Source organism: Heteronotia binoei, chromosome 4 (assembly GCF_032191835.1).
Source record: "Heteronotia binoei isolate CCM8104 ecotype False Entrance Well chromosome 4, APGP_CSIRO_Hbin_v1, whole genome shotgun sequence".
In the NCBI taxonomy this organism is placed as follows: Eukaryota; Metazoa; Chordata; class Lepidosauria; order Squamata; family Gekkonidae; genus Heteronotia; species Heteronotia binoei.
This window is the reverse complement of record NC_083226.1, coordinates 376,169-396,759: the sequence shown is the minus strand read 5'-3', so window position 1 is coordinate 396,759 and position 20,591 is coordinate 376,169. Positions and strand designations below refer to the sequence as shown.

At 51.7% G+C, this 20,591-nt stretch overlaps 1 protein-coding gene across 1 annotated transcript in view; it reads right to left on the bottom strand.

The window, feature by feature from the left end:
* The window catches only part of ANXA7 (annexin A7), a 47,568-nt gene that overhangs the window by 18,502 nt on the left and 8,475 nt on the right, over window positions 1-20,591 (bottom strand). The window contains exons 4-6 of the mRNA XM_060236664.1: window positions 12,202-12,297; window positions 10,934-10,977; window positions 8,442-8,544 (exon numbers count right to left, since the gene is read on the bottom strand). Of these exons, the coding sequence (XP_060092647.1) occupies window positions 8,442-8,544; window positions 10,934-10,977; window positions 12,202-12,297 (243 nt within the window). The remainder of the gene's footprint in view (window positions 1-8,441; window positions 8,545-10,933; window positions 10,978-12,201; window positions 12,298-20,591) is intronic.

The window sequence follows — 20,591 nt, the reverse complement described above, 5'->3', positions numbered from 1 at the left end:
ATGGCCCTAATGCTGCAAGAAGTCCAGAAGCAGCTCGACTGGACCCTGATGGGGGGAGTAGGGAGGCTGGCTCGGCTTCCCCCCGCCGCACCCCTGGCCACTTCGGCCGCCCCGGTAGCGCCGGTGGCTCCAGCCAGACCAGGGAGGCGAGCGAAGTCCCGAGAGCTAGACACAATGTTCGACGGGAACCCCGAAGGAGTGGAGTACTTTATAAATCAAGCTAACAGCTACATGCATTATTGGGGGGACACCTTCCAGGACAAGTTCAGTCGCGTTGACTACTTGGGGTCGAAGATGAAAGGGGCTACCCAAAGATGGTATGTGAGCCTGTACGAGACCCGGGGGCCCGAACTAGACATGGTGGGAGGCTTCCTATAAGCCTTGCTATCCCAGTACGAGGACCCTCTGCAAGAAACAAGGGCCATCGCAATGCTCCAGAACCTGCAGCAGGGGACGATGACCATCCGAGAATACACCGCTGAATTCCGGACCCACTGTGCCAAGATCCGGGGTTGGAGCGAGATGATGAAAATAACAGCGTACCAACGCGGTCTGAACACCAGCCTACTGGACCGGGCCCTGGGGCAAGCAAGACCCACCACGTTGGTTGGGTGGATACAGCTGGCCGGCGAAGTCGAAACCAACATGAAGATGGTGGCCCTCCAACGGCAGCAGCAACAACGGGGCAGAGCCGGGCAGGAGCCCAAGCCGAGCGTGAAGCCGGAAGCTAAAAAGACCCAAGGGGGAGGGGGAGCAGCCAAACCCCCTCCCTCGACCTGCAAATGCTACCGGTGTGGAGACCCGAATCACCTGGCTGCCAACTACCCAGAGCCTCCTCCCTGCGGGCCCCCCTTAACCCCCAAGCCGGGACTGGTGGGGGCCAAGAAACCAGCCAGGCCCAAAGAGCCGAGTTGGAGCTGCACCGCCCTATCGATGGTGCTAGACGAGGATTCTATAATGTTGGAAGACCTGGGGGAAGACCCCTGGGAAACCGAGCTGGCGGGAAACGGGAACGACCTGCACTGATGGGTGCTGGGTGGCAGGTCGTTGACGTATCGGCACCATTGAGAGTGAGCATATCTGGCTCCCTTTCATTTGTTCCACTGACTTTATTGAATGTGAAACTGAAGAGGTTCGTGCACACCAGAGCCCTTATAGATTCGGGATGTATGAGGGAAATCATCACCCCCAGACTGGTAGAGATGTTAGAATTGCCCCGAGAACCCCTCCCACGCCCGATCCAGTTTGAGCAAATGGACAGGGATGGTGATGAAGGACGAGCCCTGTGTGGAAGAGACCCAAAGGATCCCTGTGGGGATCGACAATCACTGGGACTTGGAAATCTTTGTGATCGCCTCCTCCTTCGACCTGGTGCTCGGGGTAGGGTGGCTGGCCAGACACCAACCAGATATTCAGTGGGGGGAGCAAACCATAGACTTCACTGACAGATGCTGCAACTCCCACCTCTGGCGGGAGCAATGGGGCCCTAAAGCCACGCCGAAGAATGAGAGGCTGTGCGTGTCGGTCGAAGAGGTCCACACCATCCCTCGTGACTACCGGGACCTACGGGGGGCATTTAGCGAGGCCGAGGCCAATGAACTACCCCCCACTGCGACACGGACTGCGCTATCGAACTAATTCCCAGCCAGTCTCTCCCCAAAGCAAAGCTGTACTCCATGGGGTGGGCGGAGAAAGCGGAGCTAAGAAAGTTCCTGGATAAAAATCTCAAGTGGGGTTTCATCCGCCCCGCCACGGTGCCTCACGCCGCCCCGGTCCTCTTCCGGAAGAAGAAGGACAGGAGCCTTAGACTTTGTACTGACTTTTGCGGGATAAACGGTATCTCTATGTCAAACACATACCCGATCCCCCTAATTAAGGACTTGCTAAGCACCGTCTCAGAGGGGTCCATCTTTACCAAACTGGACCTGCGAGACGCTTACTTCCGAGTAAGAATTAAGGAAGGGGACGAGTGGAAAACGGCATTCAATACCCCCATGGGTCAGTTTGAGTACCTAGTGATGCCTTTTGGGCTACAAGGGGCCCCAGGGGTGTTCATGAACTTTATCAACAAAGTACTGAGAGAGTACCTGTACAAGGGGGTGGTGGTGTACCTGGATGACATCATTATTTATTCTAAGGACCTCCCTTCGCATGTGAAGCTCATGCAGAAGGTCCTAACCACCCTGTACCAAAACAAGCTGTATGCTAAGCTGTCCAAGTGCAAGTTCCACAAGGAGGAACTGGGCTACCTGGGGTTTAGAGTGTCCGGGAAAGGCTTAGCCATGGACCCAGCAAAAATACAAGCAGTACTAGACTGGGAACCCCCAAGGACACGTAGACAGCTACAATCATTTCTCGGGTTCGCAAATTTCTATAGGTCGTTCATTCAGGGGTTCGCCAAGGTGGCCCTACCCCTCACGGACCTCCTAAAGACAAAGGGACCGGGCAGAAAACTAATATGGACCCGGGAGTGTCAGAAGGCGTTCGACACTCTTAAGAGACTGTTCGAACCCGTGCTAGTGCACCCTGACGAGCTTAAACCCTTCATGGTCCAATGTGACGCTTCCGACGTGGCCGTAGGAGCCATACTAATGCAGAAAGTCGAGGGGGGCCAATTGCAACCATGCGCCTACATCTCAAAAAAATTTTCCCAAGAGCAACGTAACTAGTCGGTGTGGGACAAGGAAGCATTCGCAGTGACGTTCGCCTTAAAAACCTGGCGGTCTTGGCTGGAGGGGGTGCGGATGCCGTTCAAGATCTGGACAGACCATAAAAACTTGGAAGCGCTCACGGGGCGCTGCAAGCTAACAGGGAAGCAAATCCGATGGGCGGGCTTCTTTGCTAAATTTGACTTCACCCTGCGGCACATCCCTGGTGCCAAAAACTTTTTAGCCGATGCCCTCTCAAGGCTTCCACAGCATGAGAGCCAGCGGGAGGAAGTGGTAGACTCCCTGATACCCCCCCGAAGCGGTGGTAGGAGTGGTGCAAACCTGATCAAAAGCGACCCCCAAAGGGCCAAACCCATGGGGGGGGGGGAATAGACTAATAGTGGAAAGCGAGAAGGAGGGAGAGGAATGACCAGATGGATTGCAAAAAGGGGAAGGAGGGTTTTGGTACTATGAAGGGAGGCTGTATGTCCCAAAGAACTTGCGGCTAAAGATTTTACAGCACTGCCACACCAGTAAACTCTCCGGTCACATCGGCTATGTAAAAACCCTCCACCTAGTGAACCGGCAGTTTTGGTGGCCTCAGATGAAAAAGGACATTTCTGATTTGGTGCAAACTTGCTCGACATGCCTCATGGCCAAGAGAAGGGGGGGTAAAGTGCCGGGGCAGCTGCAGCCCCTCCCCACGGCCGAGCAGCCCTGGTCGGTGGTATCAATGGACTTTATTGTATGGGCGGACAGAGATCCTCGTCCTGGTAGACACGTTTTCTAAGCAACCCCACTTTGTCCCGTGCTGAAAACTGCCCACGGCCAAGGAGTTGGCCTATTTATTCTTCCTGCATGTGGTCCGAGTCCACTCGTTCCCCGATAAGGTCATTAGCGACCACGGGCCGCAGTTCGTTGCCAACTTCTGGTGGGAGTTTTGCAAACTGGCAGGGATGGAACAAGGATTGAGCTCGGCCTACCACCCGCAAACCGATGGACAAAGCGAACGGGTGAATGGGCTTCTAGAGCAATATTTAAGGTGCTACACAAACTTCCAGCAGTCTAACTGGGTGGAGCTGTTGCCGTTTGCTGAGTACGGATATAACAACAGCCTTCACAGCTCCACCAAAATGACTCCATTTCAGGCAGTAAATGGCTACGAGGGGAAGCTGTTCCCTTCGCTGCCAGGGGGGGCAGGCGACTCCAAGCCCACAGACTGTCAGCAATAGGGGAGCCGCCTGGAAAAAACTTGGAAACTAATACAAGAGAACCTAGAAGTGGCAAAGAGGGATTATAAAACCCAGTTTGACAAAAAGCATAGTCCAAGTTGGGACTTCAAAGTGGGGGAGACGGTGTTCCTTTCGACCAAGAACTTGCCGTTGCCACAGACCTTCAAGAAGCTAGCCTATAAGTTCCTGGGACCTTTTGAAATAAAGAGGGTGCTCAACCAAGTGACTGTACAACTGGACTTGCCCAAACTGTTTAGTAAAGTGCACCCTGTTTTCCATTGCAGCCTTTTGCGTCGAGATCCGGGTGGGTCGAGGTGGCACCCTCGTGGTCCGGAGCCCAAGCCCATCTTGGTGAAGGGGCAGAAGCACCACGAAGTCAAGGAAATCCTGGACTCTAAAATCCAAAGGGGGGTGCTTTACTATTTGGTGCGCTGGCGCTACTTCCCACCCAGCTGCGATGAATGGGTTAAAGCCTCTGATCTAAACGCTCCGCAACTGCTTAAGCAATTTTACCTACTGCACCCAGACAAACCCCGAGCAAGAGCTTAGGGGGGGCAGTATGTCAGGCTCTGTTCATTAATACTATTGCTAAATGCTAATTACTAACCATATTGATTAATGCCTAGATATGCTCACTAACACAGGGGAGGGGGATAGTAAAGAGGGAGGGGGGAACGTAGAGAGTAGCTTCCCAGGAATATCAAAAGTTGCCAAGTCCTCTTTGAAGTAGGAAGTATGTGCCAGGTTCTCACCTCCTCCCTAGAGGTGGCAAGGACATTGCCACCAGGAAAATGTAACCACCAACTGAAAAGATAAGGGGGGAACGATGTGAAAACTCTCACATGCAAAAGCAGCCTTTGTTTTGGGAATTGGGGGTAGAGGCAATTGCTTTGATGTAGAATGTTAAATACCAATGATTTGAACTGCTCTCCATCAGTTCCAATACCTATCAAGCTGGAGCAACTCTGGAGTATCCAATAAACGCAATTTTGTTTCAAATAACAAGCCTGCTTATTTGTGAGCTTCAATGAACCTCCGCCTGACACTGAGCCCTGCGGCACCCCACTGCTTACCGTCCACCACTGTGAAGACTGCCCATTTATTCTCACTCTCTGCTTCCTATTACTCAGCTAGTTTTTGATCCACAAGAGGGCCTGTCCTTTTACTTCATGACTCTCGAGCTTAGTAAGCAGCCTTTGATGAGGAACTTTATCAAAAGCTTTCTCGAAGCCAAGGTAAACAACATCTATTGGGTCTCCTTTGTCCACATGTTTGTTCACCCCCTCAAAGAAATGTAACAGGTTAGTGAGGCAAGATCTTCCCTTACAGAACAACTATGGGGGGGGGGGAATCAAATTTTTAGTCAGCCAGACACTAAGAGAAAATTAGTACAAAATGTTTTTCAGATGTTGTATAAAGGACATTGTGAAAGCACATAAAAACTACAAAGGAAAATGCTGGAAATGTCAAGACTTAGATGGAACCTTCTTTCATATGTGACAGACCTGTAAAAAAGCTAAAAGATATTGGGAAGAAATACACCAGGAAAATGCAGTCTATTTTAAAGTTTCAATTCCCAGTGGAAGCCAAGAGCATGTTCTAGGTGTTCTACCTAACAAATTACCAAAAATTTTATAAAAGCTGTTCAAATACATGGTGACAGTGGTGAGAACTATTTACGCACCATGTTTAGGAGAATGGGAAAATAAATTTGCTGACTATGCAGTAATGGCAAAATTAACCTATTAGAGAAACAGGTCTATTACAAAATTTGAGTAAAGATGGAGTGTGGTATTCTGCTAGCAGAAGGTGAAGTGAGAAAATACCAAATACAAATGTATGGTAATGAAACAGAAGTAGAATTAAAATCTGTTCCAAATGTAATATCCCAAATATAAATGAGCTCCCTATATGAGATATATAATAGGATTTCTTTTACAGCGTGATATAACTACTTATCTATTCTAATGAATATGTAAAAATGGTGAAAATGTCATGTTGAATACATAGTAACATAGAACAGTCAAAATAATCAGTTATGAAGTTTGAAACCTAAAACTTAAATGCTGAATACCACTGTACCCCAACAGAACTAAGAATTATTGTATTTTATAGATAATACCTTAAAATTATAATTAAAGGGATAAAAGGGAAATTATTCTCTGTTTTATACATTATGTACCACGTAAAACCACGTAAAAAATTACATTGACAAATGTAATTATGTTGTATAACCATCCCCCCTCTTTTCATTTCTGTACTCTGCTTATCTGAAAACAAAAACACACCAACATTGTTGCATATTTTGGATTTTTCCAAAATATATAAAAAATACAAGCTTTCAACACTCTGGACTGCGGAGAAAGATATCAGACATGGGAGCAACATCTGGAGAAGCCCCAGCCCCCAAATGGGTTTTCTTCCCCCCTGGAGGGCGTCTAAGGACCTGGGAGACGCCTCCTCCCCTCTTTCCTAATCGCCAGCCTCCTTTACAGGGGCACCCGTCTCTGACTTCTCTGTCACAACACACAGAACTATCTGAATGCCTGCACCCTAGCAGCAGCGGGGACATAGAATTCATAGAATCCTAGAGTTGGAAGGGACCTCCAGGGTCATCTAGTCCAACCCCCTGCACAATACAGGAAACTCACAAATACCTTCCCCTAAATTCACAGGATCTCCATTGCTGTCAGATGGCCATCTAGCCTCTATTTAAAAACCTCTGTTTAATGGAGAGCCCGCCACCTCCCGAGGAAGCCTATTCCACTGAGGAATCGCTCTGTCTGGAAGTTCTTCCTCATGTTAAGCTGGAAACTCTTTTGATTTATTTTCAACCCATTGGTTCTGGTCCTACCTTCTGGGGCCACAGAAAACAATTCCACACTGTCCTCTAGATGACAGCTCTTCAAGTACTTGAAGATGGTGATCCTGACCTCTCAGTCATCTCCTCTCCAGGCTAAATATGCCCAGCTCCTTCAACCTTTCCTCATAGGACTTGGTCTCCAGACCCCTCACCATCTTCATCGCCCTCCTCTGGACCCGTTCCAGATTGTCTATATCATTCTTAAAATGTGGTGCCCAAAACTGAACACAAGACTCCAGGTGAGGTCTTACCAGAGCAAAGTAAAGCGATACCATCACATCACGTGATCTGGACACTATATCTCTGTTGATACAGCCCAAATTGCAAACACCCCCTTGAAACTGCACTGCAGAATTTATTCTAATATTCTTCTTCTTCTTCTTGGCTTGACTTCGCGAACGAAGATTTAAGAAGGGTGCAGTAGTCCACGTCTGCTGCAGGCTCGCTGGTGGCTGACAAGACCAATGCGGGACAGGCAGGTCCGGCCACAGTGGCTGCAGGGAAAAGTCTGATTTGGGGTTGGTGCTGTAGCAGTGTGATTCTTCCTCAATCTCCTTTTGTTCTCAAGACCAGCTATGCGTGCATTCTCAAAGGAAGAGACAGCCTGGTGGATGGTGTGCCTCCATGCTTTGCGATCTGAGGCTAGGTCAGACCACTGGTGATGGTTAATGCGACAGGTGCCAAGGGATTTCTTCAAGGAGTCCTTGTACCTCTTCTTTGATGCCCTGCTATTTCGATGGCCGGTGGAAAGTTCACCATACAGGGCAATCTTGGGAAGGCGGTGGTTTTCCATCCTGGAAATATGCCCTGCCCAGCGCAGCTGTGTCTTCAACAGCAGTGCCTCAATGCTTGTAACCTCCGCCCGCTTGAGGACTTCAGTGTTGGTCACAAAGTCACTCCAGTGGATGTTGAGGATGGTGTGAAGGCAGCGCTGATGAAAGCGCTCAAGGAGTCGCAAGTGATGACGGTATAAAACCCACGATTCGGAGCCGTAGATGAGGGATGTCATCACAACTGCTTTATAAACATTGATCTTTGTGCCTTTTTTCAGATGCTTGTTGCTCCACACTCTTTTATGCAGTCGGCCAAATGCACGGTTTGCCTTTGCCAGCCTATTGTCAATCTCCTTGTCGATCTTGGCGTCTGAGGAGATGATGCACCCCAGGTAGCTGAACTGCTGGACTGTCTTCAAAACTGATTCACCCACAGTGATGCAAGGAGGGTAATAATCTTCCTGGAGTGCAGGCTGGTGGAGAACTTCTGTCTTCTTCAGACTAACTTCTAGGCCGAATAGCTTGGCGGCCTCTGCAAAGCAGGACGTCATATGCTGCAGAGCTGATACCGTGTGGGAGACTCTTAAACATACTCTTAAACATGCCTAATCTGGCAAAAGTAATGATAGCCGCCAGTGTTCCCTCTAAGCTGAGTTAGTGTGAGCCAGCTCACAGGTTTTTAGCCTCCAGCTCACACCTTTTTGTCTTCGCTCAGGAAGGATGACCCAGGGCACAGTAATTTATGCAGTAGCTCACACCTTTAATGCCAGTAGCTCACAAGGTAGAATTTTTGCTCACAAGACTCTGCAGCTTAGAGGGAACATTGGTATCCGCTGAGATATATAAAGAAGAGGTAGAGAAAAGTATTGGGCTTCAGCAAATTCAAACATGAATAAACGTAAGTCACAGAAGAGGTGGCTCTCACCAAAACCCTTCATCGCTTTGCGCAGAACTTCAGCATCCCTCCCTGCATCAAAATTGGGGGCTGGTCGAATTGTGCCTTGCATACTTTGAACCATCGCTGCAGGCTAGGAATAAGAAACCTCTGTGTTACTACACAAAAAGTTTATTTAGTTATAACAGTTATAACAGAGTCAGTTTGGTGTAGTGGTTAAGTGTGCAGACTCTAATCTGGGAGAATCGGGTTTGATTCCCCACTCCTCCACTTGCACCTGCTAGCATGGCCTTGGATCAGCCATAGCTCTGGCAGAGATTGTCCTTGAAAGGGCAGCTGCTGTGAGAGCCCTCTCAGCCCCTCCCACCTCACAGGGTGTCTGTTGTTTGAGGGGGGGAGGTAAAGGAGACTGTGAGCCGCTCTGAGACTCTTCGGAGGGCGGGATATAAATCCAATATCTTCTTCTAACACAAACCTTGGGAGTCAGTCCTTCAGACAGCAATGCTGGTATTTCACTGGCACAGTCTGAAAGCTGAGCATTCCACACACACACACACACGACATTTAATATATTTATTTTTTTATTTGAAATAGGCATCTCCTATTTTCCTCCAAATAAAGAGGACTCAAAGCACCACATGCCAGATAATTTGTCAAAATCTATTGTTTCAGTGCACATCACGCTGGAGTTGAGTCCTCAGAGTAGAGGAAGCCTCCCGCAGAAGGGCCAAGCAGATCCTGCAGGTGCCCAGATCTGACCTCTCCCCTAAATCACTTAGAAAGGGAGTCCTTCCTTCAGCTTCTTTGCTAGAGGACTGCAGAGAAGGGCAGGATTTGTGGGGGGAGGGCTGACCAGCTCATGTAAGCAAAGAATGCTCCAGTGAGAGAAAGGAGGGGGCTCCCCCACCCTTCCCATCAATTTATTCCATTCCTTATACTATTCTTAAATTCTTAAAAATCTGCTTTACTGTAAACCTGTAATAAAAAAACCCTGCAGTTCTGTAAAACAAGCCCACCAAACTGAGCTTCAAACAGAACCCCCCGCCCCTAACTGGGCCTCCAGAGCACCACACGGAACGTTTGGGACCTTGGACTTCTGGGGTGTTTACATCAGAACAAGACATTAATTTTGGGTCCACATGAGGCTGTCCTGTGAAACCTAATCCTTTTTGGGCAAAGGACAAGTTGGCTTGGGCCAGACTGCCTATTTCTCAGGGAAGTTCGGGGCCCTTACCAGCTCCCTGAGGGGCGGGACTATCATTTCAATAATGCTCTGATTGGTAGCAGCAGCTTCTGACATCAGAAAGGGAGCTTTACGTAGGTTTGCTTAATCAGCTCATCATTCTTAGATAGGAGGCTGGCTTAGGTCCAATTCCATTTACCATAAATATATGGACCTTTGGAATTTTCCCCTTGCCTTCAGTCTCCATTTGGAATCTGCTGACGTCAAGAATGCTGGGCAGGTCCTAAGGACTTCTCCATCATCTTGGTATTGAGGGAATTCTGCACATGCTCTCAGGAACCTTCTACCACCTAGATAAATGTGTAATTAGCAGAGTTAGTTCAAACGTATTGCTTTTTATTTGAAAGTATGTGTGCTGTATCTTTGTGTGCCTCGTCCTTCCCTTTAATTTTCTCCCTCTCTTTTATAACAAAGACATATTTTTGGCTTTGTTTAGTACATTCTGTTCCTTTGAGATACTTCTCTTGCTCTCTCCCCCACAGGCTAGATTACACAGATACTGCATAGTTCATCTGGGTTTCCTTCCACCCTGTTACGTTATTCCTGTTCTAGCACTGGACTAGAAGGATCTGTTCTCAGGGAGTCAGTCTAGAGGATCCTGTGGATTTCTGGAGTGGTGGCAGTGGCTTGTTACCAGGATGGTCTCCCTTGGTCAAAGGGAGTTTCCCAGCAAGGATCAGCACCTGCCCCCCCTCCTTCTGAAACAAGTGGGCTACAAGGGACCCTAGCAACAATGAGCATCAGAGAAGAGAAACAGCGGCTGTCTTTTAGGCAGAGGAGATGGGATCATCTTGTGTATTGGTGTGTTATTCCTATCCAGCATTACTTTAAAACACCAGAAGAGAATCACCCACAGCTCAGCCAGCCTTTTAGGGAGGGGAGGGGGATCGCTGGAATTATTAGCATGTATGTGGAAGGCTTTTTTTAAAAAAAGGTACTGCACTGTTTCTATGCAGCACTGTACTATCCATGCTCCCCAAAGCAAGAACTAAAATAAGGTGGTGAGGGACTCCTGAAGGTCATGTGAGAACCTAGCGGGGGTGGAGGGGGGCAGGACTTGAATGCACAGCAGGTGTAAATGGAAAACCATGGAAGCAAATGGATGAGCCGGGGCTCTCTGGGATCTCTGATGCAGACCGAATTGCACCAGCAACCAGATTGCTGCTGGGTAGCTGCTCTGGGTAGCAGCCCTGGTTACTTTTCCGTTCATCCAAAGAGTTCACATTCTTTCCCAACAAAAACAACAATATTGTTAAAGAGAGGAGTATAAGCAACATACCTGAGGAGGTACTGGAGTAGGCATCTGACCACCAGGATACCCAACTGAAGAAAAGAAGATTCCATTAGGGCAGAATGTTCAATAGGGTCTGCCATCAATTCAAGTTGCACTACGACTAGTCTTGATTGGGAATTTCCCTCCTGAAGAACTCCCTACAGTGGCATGCAAAGCACACGAGACTCTCCAGACTTGTGAAGGGACCTAAGAACATAAGCAGGGACATGTGGGGAGGGGCCCATCTAGCCCCACATCCTGGTTCCAACAGTTAGGGAAGGCCACCGGCAGGGCCCACAAACAGCACCCCTCCCCTGCTATCTGCATTCCAGCACCTGCCCCCTGGAGACGCATTCTGCCTCCAGAAACCCCATTTGGATGTTGTGACTAATACGTCAATGTTTCAGAAATCAGAGGGCTGGACCAGAGAGCATCGCTAAGCTGTGGACCCGATCCTTCAGAGGAAATGCTGCCTCACTGAGAACCAGCCAAACCTCTCCTGCCGTGGACCACCTTCTGCCCCACTCTGAGAGCCCATTCCCCTTCCTTCTCCTCCTGCCTGAAGAAACCTCTGCTCCCTCACCCACTGAAATCTGGGGTTGCCATCAGCACTTACAATTTGTTTTTATAGCCCACATTGCTCCCGTCAGGAACCAAAGCTGACAGAAGCTCCCAGCCCACCTGCTCCATAGGGTGACAAGCAGTGTGGAAACAGGACTCGTACTCCCAGCAGCAGACACCCACTTTGGCCATCCTCTGTGCCTGGGGCTCTTTCTTGGTTGTGATGGACCTGGGCTCTTATGTCAGAAAAACATAATTAAGTCCCAATGCAGGCTTGATACTAGCAGCCTACTGAGCCCATGGAGGTGCCCAGGGCCAGGCCATAAATTTACAAGCTCCCTCCCCTCCCCCTCTTGGCTAACGGGCGCAGTGTTAACTCAGCACTGGTGCTCGCCTGGTTACTGAAAGCTGTTATTTAGCCATGTCTTCCCACTGGGGTTTACAAGCTAAACAGAGCGGCAGTGACATTTTCTGCAGGACTGTTCAGGGCCTCCAGTGGGTCTAGAAGCTGCTGGAGATGGTGTGGAGCGGCTGTTTCATCCACATGGTGAGCAGGGCGGGGGCACTGTACATGAGGGAGCTGCAGCAACTCTCTAAATATTGCTTCATGTGAAAGACGCAGCTCCTGTCTAAGTCACTGCTTGGCTCAACATTTGCTTTCATGGTCTTCTATTTTGTGTTCCACCCTGGAAGAACTGCAATCAAGCGCATACCTGGCATTTGGGCAGGTCCACCTCCTCCATAACTCTGTGAGGGCGGCTGGGGATAGCCAAAGCTGGCCCCATTAGAGGGGGCCCCAAACCCAGAACCTGGGAGAAAAAGAAGAAGAGAGAAAGGATGCCACTGGAGCCAAAATAAACAAAAACTAACCTTCATACACTTTCTATTACTTCATTTATTCACTTCATTTCTACCCTGCCTTTCTCCCCAGTGGGCTGGGCGGGACGGACACGACCCAAAGCAGCTTCCATGGTTCTCCTCTCCTCCATGGCAGGATGTGGGGGTCTGAGCTACCAGGGCCCCCTAACCTCTTCCCCACACTGGCTCTCTTCCCTTTCTGCTTTACAGGACCCTAAAACTTTCCTCACCTCAATTTTTTCCTCTCTATACAGCTTCATTTATTCAAAGTCCAGATCTGTCTCACAGGTTTAACTTAGAACAGCAGAGCTGCACAAAGAGCCCAAACCCATAAAAGCTCCATCAAGATAAACAGAAATCTTTGTGTGGGCAAGAACTACAGCTTATTCCACATCAACAGCACCTCTGCTGCTGCTGCTGCTTCCAGGCAGACCAGCCCTCGTTCTTGCTTGCCCAACAGCCAACAGTTCTTCCTTCAGGTGCCTCTGAGGCTAAACAGATAGGAACCTGAGAAAGGCCAGTTTGGTGTAGCAGTTAAGCGCGCAGACTCTTATCTAGGAGAACCGGGTTGGATTCCCCACTCCTCCACTTGCAGCTGCTGGAATGGCCTTGGGTCAGCCAGAGCACTCTTAAGTGGGAGAACCGGGTTGGATTCCTCACTCCTCCACTTGCAGCTGCTGGAATGGCCTTGGATCAGCCAGAGCTCTCTTATCTGGGAGAACCGGGTTGGATTCCTCACTCCTCCACTTGCAGCTGCTGGAATGGCCTTGGGTCAGCCATAGCTCTCTTATCTGGGAGAACCGGGTTGGATTCCCCCCTCCTCCACTTGCAACTGCTGGAATGGCCTTGGGTCAGCCAGAGCTCTCTTAACTGGGAGAACCGGGTTGGATTCCTCACTCCTCCACTTGCAGCTGCTGGAATGGCCTTGGGTCAGCCAGAGCTCTCTTAAATGGGAGAACCGGGTTGGATTCCTCACTCCTCCACTTGCAGCTGCTGGAATGGCCTTGGGTCAGCCAGAGCTCTCTTATCTGGGAGAACCGGGTTGGATTCCTCACTCCTCCACTTGCAGCTGCTGGAATGGCCTTGGGTCAGCCATAGCTCTCTTATCTGGGAGAACCGGGTTGGATTCCCCACTCCTCCACTTGCAGCTGCTGGAATGGTCTTGGGTCAGCCATAGCTCTCTTATCTGGGAGAACCGGGTTGGATTCCTCACTCCTCCACTTGCAGCTGCTGGAATGGCCTTGGGTCAGCCATAGCTCTCTTATCTGGGAGAACCGGGTTGGATTCCTCACTCCTCCACTTGCAGCTGCTGGAATGGCCTTGGGTCAGCCATAGCTCTCTTATCTGGGAGAACCGGGTTTGATTCCCCACTCCTCCACTTGCAGCTGCTGGAATGGCCTTGGGTCAGCCAGAGCTCTCTTAACTGGGAGAACCGGGTTGGATTCCTCACTCCTCCACTTGCAGCTGCTGGAATGGCCTTGGGTCAGCCAGAGCTCTCTTAACTGGGAGAACCGGGTTGGATTCCTCACTCCTCCACTTGCAGCTGCTGGAATGGCCTTGGGTCAGCCAGAGCTCTCTTAACTGGGAGAACCGGGTTGGATTCCTCACTCCTCCACTTGCAGCTGCTGGAATGGCCTTGGGTCAGCCATAGCTCTCCTATGTGGGAGAACCGGGTTGGATTCCTCACTCCTCCACTTGCAGCTGCTGGAATGGCCTTGGGTCAGCCATAGCTCTCTTATCTGGGAGAACCGGGTTTGATTCCCCACTCCTCCACTTGCAGCTGCTGGAATGGCCTTGGGTCAGCCAGAGCTCTCTTAACTGGGAGAACCGGGTTGGATTCCTCACTCCTCCACTTGCAGCTGCTGGAATGGCCTTGGGTCAGCCAGAGCTCTCTTAAATGGGAGAACCGGGTTGCATTCCTCACTCCTCCACTTGCAGCTGCTGGAATGGCCTTGGGTCAGCCAGAGCTCTCTTATCTGGGAGAACCGGGTTGGATTCCTCACTCCTCCACTTGCAGCTGCTGGAATGGCCTTGGGTCAGCCATAGCTCTCTTATCTGGGAGAACCGGGTTTGATTCCCCACTCCTCCACTTGCAGCTGCTGGAATGGCCTTGGGTCAGCCAGAGCTCTCTTAACTGGGAGAACCGGGTTGGATTCCTTACTCCTCCACTTGCAGCTGCTGGAATGGCCTTGGGTCAGCCATAGCTCTCTTATCTGGGAGAACTGGGTTGGATTCCCCCCTCCTCCACTTGCAGCTGCTGGAATGGCCTTGGGTCAGCCATAGCTCTCTTATCTGGGAGAACCGGGTTGGATTCCTCACTCCTCCACTTGCAGCTGCTGGAATGGCCTTGGGTCAGCCATAGCTCTCTTATCTGGGAGAACCGGGTTTGATTCCCCACTCCTCCACTTGCAGCTGCTGGAATGGCCTTGGGTCAGCCAGAGCTCTCTTAACTGGGAGAACCGGGTTGGATTCCTCACTCCTCCACTTGCAGCTGCTGGAATGGCCTTGGGTCAGCCAGAGCTCTCTTAACTGGGAGAACCGGGTTGGATTCCTCACTCCTCCACTTGCAGCTGCTGGAATGGCCTTGGGTCAGCCAGAGCTCTCTTAACTGGGAGAACCGGGTTGGATTCCTCACTCCTCCACTTGCAGCTGCTGGAATGGCCTTGGGTCAGCCATAGCTCTCCTATCTGGGAGAACCGGGTTGGATTCCTCACTCCTCCACTTGCAGCTGCTGGAATGGCCTTGGGTCAGCCATAGCTCTCTTATCTGGGAGAACCGGGTTTGATTCCCCACTCCTCCACTTGCAGCTGCTGGAATGGCCTTGGGTCAGCCAGAGCTCTCTTAACTGGGAGAACCGGGTTGGATTCCCCCCTCCTCCACTTGCAGCTGCTGGAATGGCCTTGGGTCAGCCAGAGCTCTCTTAACTGGGAGAACCGGGTTGGATTCCTCACTCCTCCACTTGCAGCTGCTGGAATGGCCTTGGGTCAGCCAGAGCTCTCTTAAATGGGAGAACCGGGTTGGATTCCTCACTCCTCCACTTGCAGCTGCTGGAATGGCCTTGGGTCAGCCATAGCTCTCTTATCTGGGAGAACCGGGTTGGATTCCTCACTCCTCCACTTGCAGCTGCTGGAATGGCCTTGGGTCAGCCATAGCTCTCTTATCTGGGAGAACCGGGTTTGATTCCCCACTCCTCCACTTGCAGCTGCTGGAATGGCCTTGGGTCAGCCAGAGCTCTCTTAACTGGGAGAACCGGGTTGGATTCCTTACTCCTCCACTTGCAGCTGCTGGAATGGCCTTGGGTCAGCCATAGCTCTCTTATCTGGGAGAACTGGGTTGGATTCCCCCCTCCTCCACTTGCAGCTGCTGGAATGGCCTTGGGTCAGCCATAGCTCTCTTATCTGGGAGAACCGGGTTGGATTCCTCACTCCTCCACTTGCAGCTGCTGGAATGGCCTTGGGTCAGCCATAGCTCTCTTATCTGGGAGAACCGGGTTTGATTCCCCACTCCTCCACTTGCAGCTGCTGGAATGGCCTTGGGTCAGCCAGAGCTCTCTTAACTGGGAGAACCGGGTTGGATTCCTCACTCCTCCACTTGCAGCTGCTGGAATGGCCTTGGGTCAGCCAGAGCTCTCTTAACTGGGAGAACCGGGTTGGATTCCTCACTCCTCCACTTGCAGCTGCTGGAATGGCCTTGGGTCAGCCAGAGCTCTCTTAACTGGGAGAACCGGGTTGGATTCCTCACTCCTCCACTTGCAGCTGCTGGAATGGCCTTGGGTCAGCCATAGCTCTCCTATCTGGGAGAACCGGGTTGGATTCCTCACTCCTCCACTTGCAGCTGCTGGAATGGCCTTGGGTCAGCCATAGCTCTCTTATCTGGGAGAACCGGGTTTGATTCCCCACTCCTCCACTTGCAGCTGCTGGAATGGCCTTGGGTCAGCCAGAGCTCTCTTAACTGGGAGAACCGGGTTGGATTCCCCCCTCCTCCACTTGCAGCTGCTGGAATGGCCTTGGGTCAGCCAGAGCTCTCTTAACTGGGAGAACCGGGTTGGATTCCTCACTCCTCCACTTGCAGCTGCTGGAATGGCCTTGGGTCAGCCAGAGCTCTCTTAAATGGGAGAACCGGGTTGGATTCCTCACTCCTCCACTTGCAGCTGCTGGAATGGCCTTGGGTCAGCCATAGCTCTCTTATCTGGGAGAACCGGGTTGGATTCCTCACTCCTCCACTTGCAGCTGCTGGAATGGCCTTGGGTCAGCCGTAGCTCTCTTATCTGGGAGAACCGGGTTTGATTCCCCACTCCTCCACTTGCAGCTGCTGGAATGGCCTTGGGTCAGCCAGAGCTCTCTTAACTGGGAGAACCGGGTTGGATTCCTTACTCCTCCACTTGCAGCTGCTGGAATGGCCTTGGGTCAGCCATAGCTCTCTTATCTGGGAGAACCGGGTTGGATTCCTCACTCCTCCACTTGCAGCTGCTGGAATGGCCTTGGGTCAGCCATAGCTCTCTTATCTGGGAGAACCGGGTTGGATTCCTCACTCCTCCACTTGCAGCTGCTGGAATGGCCTTGGGTCAGCCATAGCTCTCTTATCTGGGAGAACCGGGTTGGATTCCTCACTCCTCCACTTGCAGCTGCTGGAATGGCCTTGGGTCAGCCATAGCTCTCTTATCTGGGAGAACCGGGTTGGATTCCTCACTCCTCCACTTGCAGCTGCTGGAATGGCCTTGGGTCAGCCATAGCTCTCTTATCTGGGAGAACCGGGTTGGATTCCTCACTCCTCCACTTGCAGCTGCTGGAATGGTCTTGGGTCAGCCATAGCTCTCTTATCTGGGAGAACCGGGTTGGATTCCTCACTCCTCCACTTGCAGCTGCTGGAATGGCCTTGGGTCAGCCATAGCTCTCTTATCTGGGAGAACCGGGTTGGATTCCTCACTCCTCCACTTGCAGCTGCTGGAATGGCCTTGGGTCAGCCATAGCTCTCATATCTGGGAGAACCGGGTTTGATTCCCCACTCCTCCACTTGCAGCTGCTGGAATGGCCTTGGGTCAGCCAGAGCTCTCTTAACTGGGAGAACCGGGTTGGATTCCTCACTCCTCCACTTGCAGCTGCTGGAATGGCCTTGGGTCAGCCAGAGCTCTCTTAACTGGGAGAACCGGGTTGGATTCCTCACTCCTCCACTTGCAGCTGCTGGAATGGCCTTGGGTCAGCCAGAGCTCTCTTAACTGGGAGAACCAGGTTGGATTCCTCACTCCTCCACTTGCAGCTGCTGGAATGGCCTTGGGTCAGCCATAGCTCTCCTATGTGGGAGAACCGGGTTGGATTCCTCACTCCTCCACTTGCAGCTGCTGGAATGGCCTTGGGTCAGCCATAGCTCTCTTATCTGGGAGAACTGGGTTTGATTCCCCACTCCTCCACTTGCAGCTGCTGGAATGGCCTTGGGTCAGCCAGAGCTCTCTTAACTGGGAGAACCGGGTTGGATTCCCCCCTCCTCCACTTGCAACTGCTGGAATGGCCTTGGGTCAGCCAGAGCTCTCTTAACTGGGAGAACCGGGTTGCATTCCTCACTCCTCCACTTGCAGCTGCTGGAATGGCCTTGGGTCAGCCAGAGCTCTCTTATCTGGGAGAACCGGGTTGGATTCCTCACTCCTCCACTTGCAGCTGCTGGAATGGCCTTGGGTCAGCCATAGCTCTCTTATCTGGGAGAACCGGGTTTGATTCCCCACTCCTCCACTTGCAGCTGCTGGAATGGCCTTGGGTCAGCCAGAGCTCTCTTAACTGGGAGAACCGGGTTGGATTCCTTACTCCTCCACTTGCAGCTGCTGGAATGGCCTTGGGTCAGCCATAGCTCTCTTATCTGGGAGAACTGGGTTGGATTCCCCCCTCCTCCACTTGCAGCTGCTGGAATGGCCTTGGGTCAGCCATAGCTCTCTTATCTGGGAGAACCGGGTTGGATTCCTCACTCCTCCACTTGCAGCTGCTGGAATGGCCTTGGGTCAGCCATAGCTCTCTTATCTGGGAGAACCGGGTTTGATTCCCCACTCCTCCACTTGCAGCTGCTGGAATGGCCTTGGGTCAGCCAGAGCTCTCTTAACTGGGAGAACCGGGTTGGATTCCTCACTCCTCCACTTGCAGCTGCTGGAATGGCCTTGGGTCAGCCAGAGCTCTCTTAACTGGGAGAACCGGGTTGGATTCCTCACTCCTCCACTTGCAGCTGCTGGAATGGCCTTGGGTCAGCCAGAGCTCTCTTAACTGGGAGAACCGGGTTGGATTCCTCACTCCTCCACTTGCAGCTGCTGGAATGGCCTTGGGTCAGCCATAGCTCTCCTATCTGGGAGAACCGGGTTGGATTCCTCACTCCTCCACTTGCAGCTGCTGGAATGGCCTTGGGTCAGCCATAGCTCTCTTATCTGGGAGAACCGGGTTTGATTCCCCACTCCTCCACTTGCAGCTGCTGGAATGGCCTTGGGTCAGCCAGAGCTCTCTTAACTGGGAGAACCGGGTTGGATTCCCCCCTCCTCCACTTGCAGCTGCTGGAATGGCCTTGGGTCAGCCAGAGCTCTCTTAACTGGGAGAACCGGGTTGGATTCCTCACTCCTCCACTTGCAGCTGCTGGAATGGCCTTGGGTCAGCCAGAGCTCTCTTAAATGGGAGAACCGGGTTGGATTCCTCACTCCTCCACTTGCAGCTGCTGGAATGGCCTTGGGTCAGCCATAGCTCTCTTATCTGGGAGAACCGGGTTGGATTCCTCACTCCTCCACTTGCAGCTGCTGGAATGGCCTTGGGTCAGCCATAGCTCTCTTATCGGGGAGAACCGGGTTTGATTCCCCACTCCTCCACTTGCAGCTGCTGGAATGGCCTTGGGTCAGCCAGAGCTCTCTTAACTGGGAGAACCGGGTTGGATTCCTTACTCCTCCACTTGCAGCTGCTGGAATGGCCTTGGGTCAGCCATAGCTCTCTTATCTGGGAGAACTGGGTTGGATTCCCCCCTCCTCCACTTGCAGCTGCTGGAATGGCCTTGGGTCAGCCATAGCTCTCTTATCTGGGAGAACCGGGTTGGATTCCTCACTCCTCCACTTGCAGCTGCTGGAATGGCCTTGGGTCAGCCATAGCTCTCTTATCTGGGAGAACCGGGTTTGATTCCCCACTCCTCCACTTGCAGCTGCTGGAATGGCCTTGGGTCAGCCAGAGTTCTCTTAACTGGGAGAACCGGGTTGGATTCCTCACTCCTCCACTTGCAGCTGCTGGAATGGCCTTGGGTCAGCCAGAGCTCTCTTAACTGGGAGAACCGGGTTGGATTCCTCACTCCTCCACTTGCAGCTGCTGGAATGGCCTTGGGTCAGCCAGAGCTCTCTTAACTGGGAGAACCGGGTTGGATTCCTCACTCCTCCACTTGCAGCTGCTGGAATGGCCTTGGGTCAGCCATAGCTCTCCTATCTGGGAGAACCGGGTTGGATTCCCCACTCCTCCACTTGCAGCTGCTGGAATGGCCTTGGGTCAGCCAGAGCTCTCTTAACTGGGAGAACCGGGTTGGATTCCCCACTCCTCCACTTGCAGCTGCTGGAATGGCCTTGGGTCAGCCATAGCTCTCCTATCTGGGAGAACCGGGTTGGATTCCTCACTCCTCCACTTGCAGCTGCTGGAATGGCCTTGGGTCAGCCATAGCTCTCTTATCTGGGAGAACCGGGTTTGATTCCCCACTCCTCCACTTGCAGCTGCTGGAATGGCCTTGGGTCAGCCATAGCTCTCTTATTTGGGAGAACCGGGTTTGATTCCCCACTCCTCCACTTGCAGCTGCTGGAATGGCCTTGGGTCAGCCATAGCTCTCTTATCTGGGAGAACCGGGTTTGATTCCTCACTCCTCCACTTGCAGCTGCTGGAATGGCCTTGGGTCAGCCAGAGCTCTCTTAACTGGGAGAACCGGGTTGGATTCCTCACTCCTCCACTTGCAGCTGCTGGAATGGCCTTGGGTCAGCCATAGCTCTGGCAGAGGTTGTCCTTGAAAGGGCAGCTGTTGTGAGAGCCCTCTCAGCCCCACCCACCTCACAGGGAGTCTGTTGTGGGGGGAGAAGATATGGGAGATTGTGAGCCGCTCTGAGACTCTGATTCAGAGAAAAGTGGGATATAAATCCAAAATCATCTTCTTGGATGTGGCACCTGAGCTTTGGAGAGTCTGTCATTGTCTTGTGCCAAGAGCTGAAGCCTTTTTTGTTTCATTTTGTGCCCCCCTCTTATTGGCCTTCCTCCTTGGTTAC